General features: G+C 29.8%; 1 protein-coding gene across 7 annotated transcripts in view; it reads right to left on the bottom strand.

Moving 5' to 3' along the window:
• The window catches only part of LOC117170707 (filamin-A), a 128,792-nt gene that overhangs the window by 45,341 nt on the left and 62,050 nt on the right, over positions 1–21,401 (bottom strand). For all 7 annotated transcript variants that reach the window (XM_033357703.1, XM_033357699.1, XM_033357702.1 and 4 more), the window contains 5 exons: positions 20,681–21,025; positions 16,536–16,726; positions 15,976–16,395; positions 15,325–15,623; positions 6,664–6,802 (listed from right to left, as the gene is read on the bottom strand). In XM_033357703.1, the coding sequence (XP_033213594.1) occupies positions 6,664–6,802; positions 15,325–15,623; positions 15,976–16,395; positions 16,536–16,726; positions 20,681–21,025 (1,394 nt within the window). The remainder of the gene's footprint in view (positions 1–6,663; positions 6,803–15,324; positions 15,624–15,975; positions 16,396–16,535; positions 16,727–20,680; positions 21,026–21,401) is intronic.

The raw sequence follows: 21,401 nt of genomic DNA on the forward strand, positions 1-21,401 counted from the left end.
AAACTAGCCGAATTTAATTATCTGTGGCTCTAATCATGAAACTCAGTCAGAAATATCCAATGTATTGAAATTGTTGCACAATTAATTCGTGAGTGACACCGCTTACAATGTCCACTAATACTTTGGCAAGTAGACGCTTTGCTTAATCGTATCTGACAATCTCTGCGACTCTAATTGCATCCGTAAAATGTACCGCAATTTTCGCCTCATTACGTTACAACAATCGAGCAAAACACAACAAGAAACAAAGTACTTCAAACTAGGACTCGAGGATTCTAATTTGTCGACAGCATTCTTCTCGAGATGAGGGAAAAATTCCATGAGACAAAGTTGCTCATATAAGTCGAGGTACCACGTTTAATTTAACCGATGGCATTAATTCACCACCCGTCTTCGTCCGCCCACACCCGCCAGTCGCTCTTGCTTATAAATTTGGGAAAGCTTGACTCACACTCAAAATAGTCTAGGAGGGCGCGCCGCTATGCGGCCTCTTCACTTGCTCTGGATCAAAACGCAGATTATATTTCACGCAATTTCACAACAAAGTCACACAGAAATCTCAATCAATTGACGACATTAAATTCCTACTCAAATTGGCTCTGAGGTGATGTTAATATTAATATTTAATACAAGAAACTCTTTTGTTGCAACAGAACTTAGTGGACTGAATTGACGAATTAAAAAGTAAATATCCAATTTTTATAGTTAGCAGGAAAGAATTTTTTGAAAATTTAGATTATCTATCAGTAGAATGCTTTTTCCATAGGGTTGAAGGTATACCATATTGGGAAAATTCGAAAATGAATATATAAATAAAATATTGATAAACAAATATTTTAGTAGAAAATGTAGAAAAAACAAACTTTACTTGAAAAATTAGTCAATGTCAAACTTATTTGCTTATTTGAAACTTTTTCTGCACATCTTTATTTAATATCGATATTAATCATGTTTAAAATTTCAAATCAGATTGCACCACTTTGAAAATTTGTCTCTTCTTAGCTATAACTTTTAATAAATAATTCTTTATATTAAATATTTTTTCCATAATCTTTACAATATTGAAGTAATCACGAAAGTGTTACTTGAAATTTCATATTTAAGAAGATACTCCTAATGCGCTCTAATTTAAATAGAAGAAAAATATTTTTAAATTTCTAATTGTTGTTATATATTTTAATATTAATAAATAGTAATAAATAATAATTATTATTATTTAAGATTTTTAAGTAATTAAAAAAGCGATTATTCAAAGGGTTCTTTTCAGTGAGACGAGGCAACTAGACTGACCTACCCCGACGTCCGACCCTAATAGACTTTTACTACTTGCATGGCGGACGATACTGGACAACTTCCACTTGCTCGTGTATCCCGAGATTGGATCTGACTGAGCTATCTTTCATTTTCTAATTATAATACGAGCAACTTCACCGGGTTAACGACGATAAAAAGTAATTTATATAGGCATGAATATTCTGTCATTTAAAATATTTCTTAATCAAGGACCGAGTATCACTTGAACACCAAAATTACCAAGAATCTTTGAAAAAAGTGTATTAACCAGGCAAATGTTCGTCCACAAATTACGGCTACAGCAAAGTTGAATTTCAAGAAAGAAAAAAAGCTTTGCTTATTTGAGGATCACAATAATTTTCTAATCAACGAAATTTTACAAAATTATGTTTCTTTTTAAATTTGTTGCTGTTAAATAGGTACATATTATTGTTTTCTTGCGTGGTTAAGTTTAAGTTGTGTTCAGCCAACATTAAAATTAATAAAAGAAATTAAAATTAACCTAGATAATTTGTTCCTAACTTAGGCCAAAGTAAAAGACTGTTAAAGACAATTTCTACCCAATGAAATATTAAATTAGCAGCTCATGAAAATAATAAGTTCACGAAAAAAGCATTTATCATTCAAAAAAAAAATCTTTTTGCCTGAAAAACGCCATATCTTGACCTATATTTCAAATAAACCAACATCTTTCATAAAGTTGAATTCATAATATAAAAATATTTTTCTCTACAAAGGAAACTACTTCGTATCACCTCGCAGAAATATAATTTCAAATTTATAGTTCTAAAAAAGAGACAAAAGGTTTGCCACTCAAACAAATATAAAAAAGTCGAAGAAATAGTACATTCACGCACATTATGTTTTATGTTTCAAAAATATTCGTCGAAAGAAAAATAGTATAAAATAACAATTTTATATTTTCCCACCCTTTGTTATGCTAACTAAACATTATATTTTATTATCATCTATATTTTCACTCCCATTCAGAAACGCACTAAGCATTTCAAAAGCTCATAAATAACCTGTATTTCACCAGTTTCTTTAAATTTAATCGATACGAAATCTAACAAATCAATTTTTATTCTAATTTGCATTATGTAGTTCTAATTTTAGGAAAATGTTGAGATATATGTTCAAGTTCTGCAAAGTAAAGAATAATAATTTAAATTTTTACACTTTTAAATATTTCTGACCTTTCATTCTGAAGTGAACTTAAATTCAACAATTTGTTTGAATTTAAGATCCTCAATATGCGACTTTCATCATTCAATTATCCGTTTTCTTAAATTCAGATAAACTTCACTTAAAACTATGCTCTATTCGAGTTTTCTTCTAAACTTAAGGTCAAACAATTTTTAATGTGTAACAATTTAAGGTACTCTTTTCGACTGTATACGAAATGCAAAATCATTTTCTATTAGCCCGGCACACTGAAAATCACGAAATAACAGTAAATCCGGTTTGCATTCCAAAATCGTCGAAAATTCATTCTTTGGCAATTAGAGAAAAAATCAATGGGTTCTAGAAATACTAGGCCAGCGTTTTGTTACCGTTAAGAATTAGGCTAACTTTATTTTGTCTGAAATTTAGTAAACATGTAGAAGTATTAAAAGAAATAAAAATTCTTTAAAATTTCTTTTTTTGAAAGTTATAGGAGCCTAAATTATATTAAAAACTGTGATAGAAAATACTGAAGTTTTTAATTCGTAGGAAATGTTTAAAAAAATAACAGGTTATTTATTTCTCCTGAAAATTTAACTAAATGAAGTTAGTCCAATTTTTTTCCGTAGCGGAAAGATAGCCTAATATTTGTAGAACCCATCGAAATGGTATCCCTTCTGAGCTAAGGGTGGCAACTCAAACTTCAAACAAATATTCTAGGCTATTTCCCGGTTTTCCTGACAAAATTACATTCTCATCGATGGACTTTGAAGCGGCTATAATACACTGAGAAAAAAATACTGTTAAATCAAAAATACGCACTTTCACACTCGGTCAAAAGCATATACTATCGATTCAAATAAATATTCAATGAAACAATAATGATTTATTTCGGCTTGATAGTGATGCTGTAAATTCGATAGTGATACTGTGAATTAGTTAGTATCCATCTGAATAAATGAGACATGCTTTGACCAAGCGTACAAATTTTACTATAATGTAAATCATTTCTAACCTACGAAGATGAATCTTTAACTAAATGATCGAATTTTGAAATTTAAGAAAAAAAAACCGTTCCATTTTTAATCAAATAGTAGAAAATTCCAGTCAAGAACATAACTTTTATACCAAAAGATGAATCTTCAATCTAAAATGATGAATTTTTAATACAAAAGAACGAATTTTTTATCCAAACAGATGAATTTGCAACAAAATGATGAAATTTTAAAGCAAATAGTAAAAGTTTTAACGAAAAGAGATGAATTCAGAACCAAAATATAATAGTACACTTTTAAATTAAAAATAATTATTTTCTAACCATAAAGATTGAAGTTGAATTTTCGATATAAAAATGTCTTTTTAAGAAAATAGTTGAATTTTTCACAAACTAATGACTTTTCCCCAAATGGTAGAATTTTTTACAAAAAGAGATGAATTCTGAACCTGAAGTATAATAGACGTATCAAATGAAAAGAAGTATATTTCAACCAAAACAATGAATCTTGAGTAGAATTCTAAACCAAAAATATAATAGTAGATTTTTCAATTAAAAAGAAATAACTTTCAACTAAAAAAAGCTGATTTTTCTTATTGGTTCTATTAATTCAGTTTTAAGTTAATCGCAAAAACGAGAAAAAATACGAAATGGGGGTACTATACTTAAAATCTAAAGAGGAAGTTTTCGTTCTTAAATATAAATGGTATTTTAGTATGTAATTGAACGACCCATCAATACAAGCTTTAAATGTAGTATCAATGGAACATTAATTTTTTAGCAAAACATTAACTTTAAAATTTTAAATATAAAACGATCTTCGATATTTTACCGGATATGGCTGGTAACAATGAACACAAATCCAAACACGTTTTTCCGAACATCGAGAGAACATTTATTGCAAAAGTGTAAGTCTGAAAAATTCCTAGTTTTTAAACAAATTTCCCACTATTTCTCGGCTTAGGACAATGACAAGTGAGTTTCTTCTCTTTTAACAAAAATGAAAATTCTTTATGGGGTGAAGTCGATGTGCAATGTGCAGAAACAAGAACATAGCGGTAAAACTCTTGTGAAACATTGAAATTTAGACAACTAACTCTGACTACAGAATTTTATTGAATGTAGAATGTCACTAAAGCTTAATTATTCGTTTTTCTAATTTCTAATTTAAACAGATGAAACTCAGAATTAACCCAAAAACTTTATTTTCACGCATTTCAATCTAAGAACAGAAACCAAAGCCAACATTATTAAAGCGTTTGTACCCGAAATCGAAATATTCTCGATTTAATTTCTGATTATTCTTAAAGCAAAAACAGACAAAAGTAATGTTGAAATTGGCATAGTCGGTAACGGGAAAGAGGCTCTAAATTCTGAAAGAGGGTCGGTTTCTCGGCCGGAAGTTGTGTCAAATGTGGCAGAAACTGTTCTGCGGTATGATTTCGTTGATGATGAAAGTAGGTAGAGGATCTAGTGGTTGCGAGCAGCGAATAAGGGGTCAGATAGAGCGAGGGTGGGAGATGTCCACTGAAGAGGCTGGGAAGTTATATCTTTGGCAGGAGTATTTCGCGGATGGCGCTCTGTTCTAGAGTAGCCGGAAATGACGATGGCGATGACAATGACCACTTACTTGTACGTTGATTATGAATTGAATCGAATTAGCTGACGCGATCCCGATGAGCTTTCGGAGTGAACTGTGTCGTTGGAGGGATCGCGACAATGTCCTGTACGTGTTGCCTCTATAGTTAGCTGCACTCCCCCACCTACCCGGATCAACGAGGAACAAGATGTACCGACAACCATTAAAAGAACATGGAAACACGTGAATATTGATTATTTATTCTTTGTCCCGTTTGTATTAAATATTTACCTTTATTGAGTTCCTTATATGGAACTACTTTAATTTTTATCTGTATAAAAGATTTTTGACTCAAAGAAAACCAAACCAGCTCTCAGGGGGGAACAACTCCTCAAAATGCGGTCAAGCGGAGGTGGATTTCGTCGGGTTATATCGGATTACCTCTATATAGAAAATAGATGAACTTCTAACAAAATAGCAGCAATTTCAACCACAAAGATGGATTTTCAACTAAAATACTGAATCTTCTACAAAGTAGATTAATTTTTAATCAAAAGAAATTACATCTCCACGAAAAATGTAATACTTGATATTTCAACCAAAACAAATTTTAATTTAACAAAGCCGATTAATATTCAACCAAATGAAATAGTTAAATTTTCAAATATTCTGAACTATTCCCACATATTTTAAGACATTTCTCGAGTTTTGCAACGATTTACTCATGAATTTATGACGCCGCGACGAAATTCGCATCATGATGCATCATATCCCAGAATTCCTTAATCCCTTCCCTCCTGCTTATCGCGGTTAGCAATGCGGCGATGACAGTCTAAATTGAAAAGTTTTACCTTTGCAGTTTTAAAATGTAAAATTGATTTATTTGATCTTTCTGCAGCTTATTATAGAAACTTTTTAACTTGGCGCCTATGGCGGTATGATTTTTTTAGAAGTATGATGTAATTTGGATTGAAATATATCCCGAAATATTCCCACGTATTCTGAAGTATTCCAAAAATTCTTATATATTTCCAAATGTCTCTACAGATTTAATTATATTCTCACATATACTTTCTTATATTTCCATATATTAATTGTTTGATTAGAAAACTCAAAACTTATAATTATCCAGTACCTCTTTTTAAATTTACCCAAATATCATTAAATTAATTGAATTTAATCCATAACGATTTTTGTAAGAGAAATGCTAATCGAGAATACATTTTTTGTTATGCAAGCAAACTTTTATAAGTATGAATATTTTCGAAAGGTAAATACTGGATAAAAATATTCAGACTATGAGAGATATCTTATTCTGATACAAACATTACGCATAGATTCTGTAAAGAATCTGAGTCGTGATATCGTTTCGAGCAACTTAAAGTAGTGAATGTCTTCAAGATGGTATCAAAAATTATGAGGACATTACTTTGAGAGCAGCTCAGGAATTCTCTTTGAATGTTTGGTACAGGAAGAAAATGTATTCTTGCGCTATATATACAAAATATTCAACTAACCACGCAATTTATATGTCACTGCCCAAATGATTGTTAGAAATCCAACTTTCCTTGTAATTGAATATTTTCAAGTTGAATATCAAAATAAAATTTACAGATAAAAAATGATTACTCACCGTAAAAGTATAGAAGCCATCGGGTATTGGCTGGCCGCCGAACTTTATACTTAATGTATATTCACCAGCATCAGCTACTGTGTAATAAATGTCGACGGTGCCATCGCCGTTGTCCTGAATGTCAATATCCACATCTTCACTGCAACATCGAAATAACAACTTTTCATATATAATAACAAATTATTAAGCATTTAAATTTACAGGAATACGATTAATGTAATAATTGATCATCCAGGAGAGATGGCTCAGTGGAACCAAATCAGTCTTCTGTGGAGAAATTAAGAGGGGAAATTTATTAACGAATTCTAATTGTGTAGAGCTCTTCTGCATTAAGTTTTTAAGAAATATGTGCGAACACATTTTATTAAATTTAATTAACTTTTTTATTAAACTTACATATTGCAAAAATATCAAAAATTCACCTCTCTCATTTTGTTTCAAACTTCAATCCATCTAAATTAATTAAAATTACTTAAAATTCTGCACAAAATGTTCATCTATCATTTTTAGCGAACAGGGGAAATGGTTTATTTGTCATCAATAAATTAATTTGAGCATTATTAATACGCGAAAAATTGGCTTTCACAGTATTTTAATGAACTTACTGCAGAAAAGATTTGTTTAAATATCAAAATCCGTTCAAAATTGTACCCCATGCAGAAAGCATGAGGCTCTTTTACTGGATAAAGTAAAAAATCGTGGAGAGGGATCGTGCGAACAAAGGCAACAATTAAAAATTTCAGGGTTCAATCAATAAACTGAGGTCATAACAAACATAATCTAAGTTTTTTCCAGGGATATAAAAAATGTGAACATTTTCCTTTTTTATAAAATTAAAAGGAAAGAAAACCATTTCTAACTGACTTGCTCATGCACAACGAAAATTTATTTCCTAATGAGTTCTTTGATAAAAAAGGACCATGGTTTCGTCAAAATATTAGTAGAGTGATCAAACTCAAACGGGGGTTCGTTAATTGAAAAGAACTACTTTTTCCATTTACTTCAACATACGTCGTTGTGAGTAGCTGTTCGTGACGAATGACTTCGGTCCTTCTCTTGTATACCAAAAAATGTGGGGCCAGGTTTACGTTACTGTACATACATCCATTTATCAATCATTTTTACACTGATAAATTTAACATCAGTTGAATAACAAGGAAAATTGGAGACGGAAAATGTTTTGGCTACGTGAAAAAATATTTCATACATGATAAGAAAAATGGACCATCATTAACAAAAGAAAATATTTATAGATCTGAAACATTAAGTAGAGCCAAACCGTTATATCTAACTTTTACATTAATATTATTGAAAGCTTAAATGTGGACATTCAAAATGGCGAAATTTACATCAAACGTTTCCAGGGTTAAATATTAGCATTTTAAACGTTTCAATTTAGAATTTCTATATTTTTAATTCTTCACTTAAATGATGGGAATTTGAAAAATATACAAAATAAAATAAAAAAATTTAATGTTTCAATTTTAGACAGTTTCAGGATACACTTTTCCAAAATTAGATGTATTTGTTACATCTGCAATTTTTAAATTTCGTCATCAGTTACCCCTCCTCTAAATTTTTTATAGATGTATATATACTTTCTATAAGTTTCTGGCGGTTTCTAATTGTAGTGTCACATAGAGAAATTTTGCCACATAGCTAATCTGTATCGATGTAAGTAATATATAGAAGATCCAATGATGTATTCTAATCTGGAATTCCAAACAAAAGTTCTACTAGTTTCCATATGCATGTTCCGAATAGGATTTTTTCAGGTGTCGTGCTAAATCCCTATCTCAATATGGATCTATGTGAATGTTACAAATATGTTTTACATATGATATAAATTTCAAACAGTACTTCTATTGGCTTTTATATGGACACAGAAAAAGCAGAAGATAAGCTTTACATCGATTTCCGACGAAATATTCTTCGCAACAAAAATTAATTTCACAGGATAAACTTTACACAAATATCGGTTAAACTTTCTTTTGTTTTTCCATGATAAGCACATGAATTTTTAAAGACGCGAAGTTGGCTGAACAAAACTTTAGTGCTCTAAAAAATTTTCTGCAACAAATTTTATTCTTAGTTTTTTCTGTGGATAGTTTGAATATAATTTTTTAGACGCGGCGCTTACCCAAGTAGAAATGTCGGTAGTGTGCCAGAGTTCGCCACCGGCGGAGTACTGGCTAAGTACTGCCCACCAGTACAGACAGCCGGTGGTTCGCCCAGTACTGGCAGAACGTTGGCTGCACGTCCGGGACAGCACTATGCCAGATATACAAAAATATACTTAAAAAATACGTCTACAAATGTTGACAGGGTGTTTTGAAATGTTGAGAAATTGACTATACAATTAAGGTGAAAACATTTTTTTTCTATTACTTTTTTTAAGGAAAATATTGTAAGTTCCACCTCTATGAAAAATTTTAAATGTTCAGAAAAAATTACATTGGATGTATGTCTTCATCGTTGTAGAATAGTCTAAAATACCTACAAAGCAAAATGTTACACGAAGGTTTAAAGAAAATTGTACACAAAGTAAAGTTGTAGTCGATTTAAATTATTTATTTAATAATTATTTTATTGATATTCCTGTTAGAAGTTCTTGTATTTTACATTTACATAACGTCGTATAACAATAAATAATTAGAAAAAGAGAGCTCAAAATATAGGCGATAGATTTAGGTATAGACATGTAGGTTCAGGGTCCCCCTCAGCGTCAGAAATTTTATTTGTAATATAATGTTTAAAAATGTAATATATGTATTCATTCTAAGCAGTGCCATTAACATGTATTGACAAAATACTTGCAGTCAATTATTATTTATTTTTAAATACCTTTTTTGTTATATCTTTAGATTATAGAAATAGGGTATGTTAAAATGAAACAAATGGTTTGAAAATTATATTTTTGTAATTATAAATATTATTCGGACGATATGTAGTCGTATGATGATGAATGGATGGTCTTTAAAACAATTAAATAACTTTTTATCATTTTTAAAATTAACTCCGGAATTTTCGTACGCCAGTGGTTTTCCGGTACTGTCCCAGTACTGGCATGCCAGTACCGCCAAGCATTACAAGCCAGTACTGGGCCGGTGGTGTTTTTCTACCTGGGTAGTACCTACCTCTGTATGGATCGATATGGATGTTACAAAAATGTAATATTATATACATTTTTAACAGAACTTCCATTGATTTATTTATGGATTCCCAAATAAGACTTTTCCATCGTCATGTTAAGTTCCCATCTCTATATATGGATATTAAAATCATGTCATTTATAAGAAAATTCAAACAGAACTTCTACTGGTTTCTATATGGATTTCAAAATAACATTTTTTGTCGTCGCGCTTAGTCCTTATCTCTATATATGGATATTACAAACACGTAATTTAATACGGAAATACAAGCAGAGCTTTCAATTTATTAAGTTTTTTCATTTATATGAGTCTTGCTAGATAATGTCCATGAGACATGATGTTTGTTTAAAAGCTTATATTTTCTCCACGAATTAGTAAAAAATGCTTATATTTTGCAGAATGTCGCGGAATTAATACAAGTATAAGATATTTCAAGGGCATTTTAAAATATTTTCAAGTTTACGTTTTACTAACAATTTTTCATTCTTCAATGCATTAGTTTACATGATTAACTCTTGCGTATTTCTTTTCGAAAGGGTTCATTTTAAATCGTTTGCAATATAACGAGAAAGTAATTTTATATATTTCAGAGGGACCGTTTTATCTACAGAAAAAAATTCTTGGTCATTTCCCGGTTGGCAAATATTTTTCACTGTCAATGAAATTAAAAAAGTGGAACTCTAAAGCTAAACATCTCTCCGTTTGAAGAAATAAGAACCGAGCTGTAAATCATTTAAAGTAATTTTAAGCCAGAAATATTAAAATTGAACGATTACATTTTTGTTGTAAACTGCATGTTAAGACTTCTTAAATTAAAAATTAAATGATTGTTATTTTTATTAGTTTAAAAATCCTTAAAAAAGCTTATAAATTTTATTTAAAAATCTTTAAACATCTACGATTCTACGTGTTAATCTTTTTACATTTTTTCAAATTTTAGATTATTTTTGAATTTTTTTAGAACTTCTAAGCATATTTTAAAATTATTCGAATTCTTCTTAAAATTGTTTAAACATATAGCAAAATATAAATATTTCATTAAAACCTTCCAGCTTCTTTTTTGATAATCTTGGAAATCTTTTCAAATTCAATTTTCAAAATAAAAATTCAATTTTCCTAGAAATCTTGAGAACATATTGTTTTTTTTTATTGATTTAAAGCCGCTCAAAATTTTTAAAAAGCTACCGAATTTTCTGTTCGAAATCTACAAAAATCTATATTTTATTTTAAATTAGGCCTTGGGATATTTGCACTGCAATTTCGGAACGAATAGCCGGATTTTGTCGGTATGTGTAGACACTTCGTTTAAAATAATTTATATAATTTCAAAATTTTAATTAATTTTGAATCTTTTTAGACCTTCTAAATATCTTAAGTTAATCAAATTTTCTGTAGGAATAACAAGTGTTAAATGTTTATTATAAATTATATTCAACAATTTCACTCGTAAATTAAATTTCTTCAGAACATCTAAATATCTCTTTCAATCAATTTTCTTCTAGGAACAATAGGTGTTCAATATTTATTATAAATCAAAATTCAACAACTATACTTTTAAATTAATTTTCTTAACTAGAATAAGTAAAATTGTAACTTTTAACGTTTAGTTTCAAATATTTGATTTGCACTTACTGATTTCAAATAAACAGCAAAATCAATTATTATTCATTCTTTAATTCTTGCTGTACAGTTCCATTTAAAAAAATCATTGTAATTTATATTTTCAGTGGATATACTAAGAAGGGTTTTATCAAAAATTGCAGATTTCAAACGCTTCTAAGTTTTAATTCTTTGAGTCTTTAAAAATTGAATTTTAAAATTTTTTACATGAAAAATTTACGCTTACAAATAGGAACCTCAAAAGGAAAATTTTCTAGTGAAAGATTTTCGAATTTCCAGTGTAAACTGAATGATATTATAATTTAAAGAGATAAAAATTCAACTAATTATTTTTAAAAAACTGTTGAAATCAAACTTGGACAGGTTTTTTGTTATAAAAATTTGTCAAATTCTCGGTCAAAAAATAAATTCACTTTCATTTCCTGGTTCAGCGACCACCCTGATATTTGTTTCGGAATTCTGATTTTTATATTTCACGCTAAAAGTTTGCTAAAATTACTATCTACACATGACTTAATATTTAAATACAATCAATATTTTAGCTATATTATTAAATTATTGCCAATGTGTGTGTTCCTTCAATAAGCCACTACATCCGTAAAATCCATTTCACTACCCAGTCTGAATTTGCAACAAAGTGCAGGTCGTGCAAACAGCTGGAACTGAATTAGCTGAAATAGAGTGAGCGCGTAACGTTCTGTTTTGTTTCGACTTAGAGCGTAACATGAAGAAAGCGTCCGCCAGAGAGACATATAGAGAGATGTTCGGCTAAACCAAAACACTAATATGTTAAGAATAGGCCTATATGCGTAGGAGCAAGTTTTCAATATCGCACGATTAGATCAGAAATTATACAGTTATTTACTCGCTAGAAAAGTCACGTAAAATTTTTTATAATGCTATAAATACTTGAGACTCTCCCTCTTTTATTTAATATAAATTTAGATCGCCTGCAACGTAACAAGCCGCGTTATTCCAAACCACATTCCATTATGTGACGTTCAGAAAGCAAGGCACTAAGAAATATTACTCCACGTTTGTGTTATACTGTACAAATTTGTAACATTCATCAGGATTACTTTTTTATCACTCCTATTTTTAAAGTTAAACTGATCACAAAAGTACTTTCTATAAAAAGAGATGCATGAATAAAACTTGCTTCCGAATCGAACTGAACAAATAAAACTAATCACTCTCTAGAGAATAGTCGCGAATAAAAATTAAATTCGTTATCCCTCCTTTTCGTATGCATTCGCTTTTCATGAAATATTAATCAACTATCTGCAGTTAAATTAAGCAGATTTGATCGCATTCAACAGCAGGAAAGTGCATTAATCTCAAGAATTAGCTGATCATTTTCATCGTTGCCGCATTGTCTAAGAGGGACTCAACTAGTCGCTGTGAACCTTGTTACTTCTGACACTCTACAAGAGTGATAATGAACAGACAAATTAATTTAAAGCTGTCATTCTAGTTCAGCTAGATGTCTTTTAGAAGTGACAGCTGTCTCTTCATTTGTCAAACGATAAGTCGTCTTATCTGTTCGACACAAACAATTTTTGGATACAAGCGAAGATTCGTAGCAACTTAAAAACTCGTTGATTATTTCGTTTGTTTCAAGTTCTCTCTACGAATGCATAAGCTACTTCAATATGGTGAAGAATTTCCCTCAATTTTTTTGTTTTCAATCTGGTTCATAATTGTATAGCTGTAAATAATTAGCTTCTGGCCGAATTTATTTACAGCTAGTCACGCTATGGATGCTCAAGTCACAAAATTGTTGCCGCAAAAAGTATGCTGTTTTTCATAACATAAGGACAAAAATTGGTATCAAATTGTTGAAATACGTGTCGTCTAAAATCCTTTAAATAGCCTGCGCGACTGGAAATGAATTTGGCTTTCGGGGCCGTGCATAAATTACGTGAAGTCTTTTGGGTAGGGGGTTGGTTAATAATTTTTCTATGCTGTCTGACTAGGGGGAAAGGGGTAGACAAAATAATTTCTTGCTTAAGATATTTTGTCGGCAGCGAATTAATAAAAATTAATAAAAAATTTAACTATTCCATTTTTGGTAGAAAATTTATCTTTTTTAGTAGAAAATTCAACTATCTGGTTGCAAGTTAATATATTTTATTAAAATGGTGGCTTTTTCAGTAAAAAATTAACCTTTTTGATTCACAATTCAATTATTTTGTTGAAAATTCGTATTTTTTAATTAAACTCAACTGTTTGATCATTTAAATTATCCTCATTTAAGTATTGCTGTTTTTTACCTACGTTAACCGTATAGGGGCGTCAAAATCACCTGTTGTCTTGAAATTGTAGTAAATATGTATAACAAATTCTGGAATAAATCATGGCTCACTTCTGAACTTTCTACTTTATAATGAAATTATGGAATTTAATATTCGTTAAATCAGAATGACAAATAATAATAAAAAAAAACAAACTCGTGATGATTTGAGTTTTTTCTTGAGTCAAATTTACCCCCCGCGATACGGGAAACGGGTAAAATTTTTTTTTTATTATCAACTCAATTTTTTGCTAAATATTCATTTTATCGGATAAAAATTATTATTTTTTTTTTTAAATGAAAATTTAACTATTCCATTTTGGGTCGAAAATTTATCTTTTTAGTTTAAAATTTCAAATTTTGTTGGAATTTGATGTATTTTATTGATAATTTTTTTTCGTAGAAAATCATTTTTTTCTGTTAAAAACACAACTGTTTGGTTGAGAATGAACCTGTTTTACTTAACGATTAAAGTATTTTGATGAAAATTGGTCGTTTTTGGTTAAATTAAACTGCTTCTTATTTAAAGCAAAAATATTTTTGGTTGGAAAATTAACTATTACATTTTTCGTTGAAAAATTTAACTACTTTGGTTCAAAAATCGTTTTTCTTTATTTAAAAATTAATTTTTTTGTGATGGAAATTCAACCACTTCACTTTTGGTAAAAAAGTCTATCGTCTTTAGATTACAAATTCAACTATTTAGTTGAAAATTTATTTAATTTATAGAAAAATCGTCGTTTTTGGTAGAAAACTAATCTTCTTGGTTGAAAATATAACTATTATTTAAAAGTAGATGCATTTTAATGAGAATTAGTCTTTTTTGGTGGAAAATTGGACTTTTTGGTGGAAAATTAATCTGGTTGGTTGAAAATTCACCTTTTTGGTGGAAAATTGAACTATTTGTTTAAAAATTTAACCATTTTGTAGAAAGCTCGACTTTTTGGCTTGAAAATTCAACATTTTGGATGATTTTTTTTATTTTAAACTAGGAAATGTTTCCTGGGTTCAAGTTCAGATCTTGTTGAAAATCCGTCTTTTTCATTTAAAAATTCATCTCTCTTATTAGAAATCTAATCCTTTTTGTTGAAAAATACAACTGTTTGGTTGAAAATAAATCTATTTTAGATGAAGATCCAACTAATTTGTTGAAAATTTTTCTTTTTTTTTGTTTCATTCAACTATTTTTAATTTCAAATGAAAATCGTTTCTTGGTTAAAATATCAAATATTACATTGCTTGTTGAGAATTCATCTTTTTTTTTTGTTAAAAATTTAATTACTTGGTTGAAAGTTTATTTTCTTTGCTAATTTATCAGAATCTAGCATAATTTTATAACCCCTTCTCCACCAAATTGCCTTGCGTAATTTTTGGGTGACCTTTACAAAAATTCACGAAAAACGTTTATTCGGCAAAAATCACGTAAGACAGTGGAGGGGTTGGAGAAGGCTGAAACTTACGGACTCTAACAAATGAGGGTACATGGTTCAAAATTTCCGAAAAAAATATTACATAAATTATGTACGGCCCCTGGTTCGTAATTATTTTGGCAACGAAGGAAAAACTTAAATTGAAATTGAAGAAAGGGAAACCAACCTTCCAGATGTGGAACGGATGCGGCACGTGACAGCACCGCGGCCAGCGTTTTCAGTGTCAACAGTGATGCAGTATTCTTCACCCTGTGCCAAAGTTTGCTGAACTCCCTCTTTGATTTTGCACTGATCTGCTTTACCAGTAGAGACGCTTTGCACATTCACAGGACTTCCTGGAACTTCTTGTCCTCCATATTTGACATTAATCTTGTAGCGACCGCAATCATCAGGCAAATAACTTGCCTTGTACTTCCCGTTGCCAAGATCTTCAATTGCAACTCGGCAAGGAACTTGATCTGGCCCCTAGAACAAAAAATTTAAAAAATGAAAATAATTAATCAAGCGGAGATTCATTTGTAATCTTTCTTATCCCTCATTCTGTGATATCAATCTCTGCTGAAACATCTATTTATTTGTACATAATTAATAATTATTAACTATACGTTATTTCTTTTGTCTTTTCTTTACCCAGTTATTTAATAAATAAATCGTTTTAAATGATAAAATTGAATTGACCCTTAATCAAATATATATTTCTAAAAGTGTTTTCAAGTTTCAAAACAATCTAATTATCCAGCATCGGCCGCTGCTGCCTGTATTTGTACTTTATCTACTTTAACAGTAGATTAAATGCTCCTAATTATTAGAATCTTACCAGAACTTGAACTTCCAGATCGCCATATCCAGCGTTAGAAGTATCTACAGTAAAATCGGTAGGGAAGGAGGCAGTGCAAGCAGGAGACACTCCAGGACCGGCAAGAACAACTTTGCTAGGCTCGCAAGATGGATTGACCTTGACTTTGAATGGACTTCCACTGATAGGTTCTCCTCCGTAATTGACATCAACCTGTACATTGCTATCAGCTTGGGAAGGTTGATAAGTTACTTCGTAGACGCCACCGCCGCGACTCTTGATTTCTGGTTTTCCAATCTGTCCTCTGTCAGTTTTCACTTTAACGTCCAATTGTGCAGGAGCTGATTTCGAAGTGTCGACGATGAACTTAGCGGGGACGCCATCCCGCACTTTATTGGGTTCGATACCAGGTCCGTGGGCTGTGACAGCCTTTGCACTTGTCTGAAAAATAGAATATTACATTCCAATTTTATCAGAGAAAGATTTTGTTATTTTGACTGTTTGTTGTTGTTGTTGTTGTTGTTAATAAAAATCGATTCAATAAGCACGAAATATTTTTTTGACGATTTTTGTCTTCGTACCTGTATTTCTACTGGGACTCTGAATGGAGAGCCGGGTATGTGTTTATCAGCGAATCTAATGCTCACATCATAATCGCCAGGCTCGCTAGGAACGTATTCCACACTGCAAGAACCATCGTAATTGTCCTTGCATTTCACTATTGCTTCACTGGGTCCTTCAATTTGAAGTCCAAGACCACCAGTACCAGCATCTGTAAAATTAATTTTCTTATGCGTGAATTTAGGTAGCATGTATTTACTGTACTCACTGTTTACATAAATTTGTCAAGAAATATCAACGAAACGAAATTTAAAAAATACGCCTGATCAGGGGTGACGGAACGATTTTTTTCCTGAGTGGGCTCACCGAAAATATGTTCAAGAATAGTAATTTAAGATGGGTATTAGGTTTATCTTATTATTAGGTTTATTTGTTTTATGGGTGGGCTCAAGCCTACCCAGCCTCATTTATTTTTCTAATATCACTCGAAAAACTGAGAAAAAATATGATATTACATCCTGACTAAATATTAAGAAATATCAAATTTATTGTAGACCTTATAAATCATATGTAATAAAGAAGGCCCTGAAGTTATGATTTGATTTAGTAGAGATCAAAAAGTTGTTTTGTACAGGTTACCAAGAAAATTGGAGTATTTGGGAATTAAAAAAGATTATTAAAGACAAACTGTATTGTAGGCAATACGTATTTTCGCGATTTGTGAAAAAAAATGTCAAGAAGTTATGCGCATTTGAAGTTTTGCTTTCTTTTACAATAAAACCCAAATGTGGGTTTGGCATCGGTTTTTCTGAAAATATTAATAATTGATTTTCTCAAAAAACCACCCTTATATTTTTCCCTAATTTTTCGTTCAATTTCTATTATTATAACAAAAATATTTTCCGAGTTTTATTTCGACTAAATAACTTTGTGGCCAGGAGAATTCTTTATCTCATGCGATCAAATTTTCGCAAGAGATCTGAAAACATGATATAAAAAAATCAATTTTCATAACAAAAATGTTCTTGACCACAAAAATAGATTAGCCCATACACAACTTATAGCATATCTTATTAACTCACGCTAAACTAGACTATTAATTCGACTAATAACACTAAAATTAAATTTGTGAAAAACCTCCGGCATTTAAGATACGCTAACTATCACACAATGATAGAAAAAATGAGTTAAAGATATTTTCGAATCTCAATTGTTCATTAAAGGTAAACCGACCATTACTGGGACAGTTACGAACAGCTAATCCACATAAACAAAATTTGAAAATGGGACAAGAATTTTGGGGTATATCCTTAAGTGGCGCACAAAAGTAAGCCAATATTGGGACAAGGAAAATCTAATGGGGTTTATCAAAATGAAATTGTACAAATAAATTACAATTATAGAATACATTAAAAACCAAGAATGGATTGTTATAAATCACAAGGAATTTATTTTTCTGTATTTTTTAATCAAATTCATATCAACATGCTAACATTTTGCTTAACAAAATAACAAGATGTTATTCAATTAAATTCATTAATACTAAAAACATTGCTTCTGAGCTCCACGCTTGACGTTTAATTGATTATTTATTCTAAAAAAATTGTTCAAAATTGTTTATTGAAACCTCTAATTCTAACCTCAAATTTTGCCAATTACTTAGGTAAGTAATTTAATAGTAACTTATAAATTTAATTTTTAACCAAATTAGTGAGTATACATTAACATTTTATATTGTAGATTAATGTTAAATATGATAAAAATGAATAAGATTATTATTATCGATTTACTTGTAAATTTAACTTTTTCTTTCTAAATTTTGATATAAAATTCATCTTAATTAAAATTAGTGCATAAATTGAAAAAGGTATTCAAACAATTTCAATTATTTTTTGGTTAAAAATGTTATTATTTGGTTGACAATTTCATTGACGGAAAAATCTTTTTGATTAATATTTCAACTATTCTGTAGAAAATTCGTCTTCTTGGATCGAAAATTGATCTTTTTAATTATAAATTTCATATTTTTTAGAAAAAATGCAACTGTCAGGTTGAAATATTTTTTCTTTTTTGATTGAAAATCTTATTTGGTTGACAAATCATCGCTTTTGGTCGAAATTTTATCTGTTTTGGTTACAAGTCGAACTGTTTAGGTGAAAACTTGTTTATTTTTTAAATTAATTTTTTGCAATGCATTAAATTGTATTTAATTTATAACTAAAACATTTTTTCGTTGAAATATCAACGATTATGTCATTTGATTAGAATGCGCCATTTTGGTAGAAAATTAGTTTTTTTATTTTTAAATTCAACAATTTGTTAGACAATTAAAGTATAAGTTAACCAAAAAAGGTGAATTCTGATCAAAAAATATAATATTTGATATTTCAACAAAATAATATTTTAATTACAAATTGTGAGCAGTTAAATTAATTTAAAAAGAAAACGAATTTTAAATAAAAATGCTAATGAAATTCATATAACTAAAAAGATAAATTTTAGAACGAAAAAGACGAATTTTCAATAAAATAGTTCAAATACTAATAAAAAAATATTTTTCAGTCAAGAAAGAAAAAAATTTTCAACCAAACTGTTGAATTTTCAATTTCAAAAGACGACTTTCTTTAAAACAGTTATATTTTTAATTAGAAAATATAAATTTTGAACAGAAAAGTTAATTTACTTAATTTATTTAAAAAGTTTAAATAGATAATATGAATCTCATTAATATTTAGAATATTTAATATTAAAATTTAATGCATAATTATAATTTTCATTGAAAAATCAAATTTATGAGTTACTATTAAATTACTTGCCTAAGCAGTTGGCAAACTTTGAGCTAGAATTGGAGGTTTCAATAAAACACTATGAACAACTTTTTTTGTATAAATAATCAATTGAACGACAAGTCTAATAAACAATGTTTTTAAATATATCACTAAAATAATACTGCGACATTTAATTAAAAACACGGCGAAAGAGACCGTCTCAATAATGGAAACGCAATTTCGCAACTCACGTTCAAGTGTCCGAAACTGAGACAGTCAGCGACAGCTTGTCCCGGTTTAGGCAACTTCGCCAACAATTTGTCCAAATGCAGGACATTGAAATATTCATAAGGTATGGAATAAAATCGCCAATAAAGTTATGAATTTTATTCTTCAGCGTATGAAAAATCTGTAAAAACATTACTTTTTTTGAGTGTAGGAAATTTCAATAATACAAGGCTACATAAGTTATGGGGAAAGTTTTGAAATACAAAAAACTGGCGAATTTATCAGCAATTCATTCAAAGATTTTGAGGAGTATTTTTTATTATTTTTTACTAAATGTATAACTTGTCAGAACAAAAATAAACTGTGGTAATAAATTCGAAAGAACTTCAAAAATACTAGAAAATTTTTACTTTTATGATTTATGTTTGAATATAAAAGATACTCAACGATATTTCTTATTGTCTCAATATTGGACATACATCTTAAGTTGTCCCAGTAATGGTCGGTTTACCTTATATATAAAATTTTAAAAGCAAATTGAAGGACTACATGGAGAGAAATTTCAAGAGACTAATTCACGGAAGCACGTGATTGTAGAGCTACAATATTTACGTGCTTTAAAGTCTCGTAGCAATGGTTCCGAGATCTTAGTTCTCGCGCCAAAACGTGATACTATCATGGAGCAGTGCCGTAAATTTTCGTTTCTCGGAAGTGGTAGAAAATAGCATAAATGTGGTTAGCAAGAAAAATGCGAAAAGTCGAAATTTCTAAACACAAAAGTTATTTAGTCCGCATAAATCTCACAAGATATTTTTTGTATGATAGTGCAGATTCAACAACAAATTGGCAAAAAATATAAGTGCTGGTTTTTTGAGAAAATCGACTACTGATTTTTCAGAAAAACTTTTGAAGCACAATTTTTAATTTTAAAGAAAAAATGTAAGTTTTATTGAAAAACAAAGGAAAAATTTCAAATAAGCACAACTTCGTGAATTTTTTTTACAAATCGCAAAAATATGGATCGTCTAATTTTTTCTTAAGAAAAACAACATATTTTGTCTACCAAAGATTTTGTGACTTTAAGTGTATGACTTGCCTGATTTGAAATTGATTCGATAATTAGTAAATAACTCGAGGATATTAAAAAATGCCTTTTAAGTTTTACGAACCTTTTGTTTCGACAGTAAAGTTGTTTGGTTTATTAACGATTCCTTTATCGAGACCTGGGCCAAAAGCACGACATTTGCCAGCATCGCTGACTCGTTTGACGTTGACAGAAAATGGAGACCCTGGAATTGGGACATTGTCATAGAGAATGTCAATTGTATGACGTCCTTCTTCGAAGGGAGTGTAGGCGACTCGGTATGTTCCATCCACTTGAGGTGTGATAACCTTTTCTGTCACTCCGCCACTTGGATTGTTAATTGAACAAGAAACCTTGTTATCGTCATTCTTAGTTTTTGGGATGGCTCTTGTGTCAATAGTGAACTCTGTCGGTTGATAAATATTGAGACCTGCAAGAAAAATTACTTTAGCAACATAAAATGTTAAACGACGCGATGAGTCATAAAATTGTGAATTATGAAAATAACCTCAAGTATATAAATTCAAGATTTTTCATTTTTAATTCTTGTTGTCAAATCACCATCAAGTGGAATTTTATTTTTTATAATCATGATAAAAGGAAAAAAATGGTATAGTAATCATTTATTATACTGAAATTGAAACAGAAATTGAGAAATATCTAATAGAACAACTTTTAACGCAGGCACTAATAATGTAGGCAGCAATTTAAAAAATATAAGAAATAGTCAACTATTTGAATAGAAATACTCAAAAAAAATAATTTACTATTTTTTGTAAAATGCGTACCATATATATATATATATG

The sequence above is a fragment of the Belonocnema kinseyi genome, chromosome 4, assembly GCF_010883055.1.
Source record: "Belonocnema kinseyi isolate 2016_QV_RU_SX_M_011 chromosome 4, B_treatae_v1, whole genome shotgun sequence".
In the NCBI taxonomy this organism is placed as follows: domain Eukaryota; kingdom Metazoa; phylum Arthropoda; class Insecta; order Hymenoptera; family Cynipidae; genus Belonocnema; species Belonocnema kinseyi.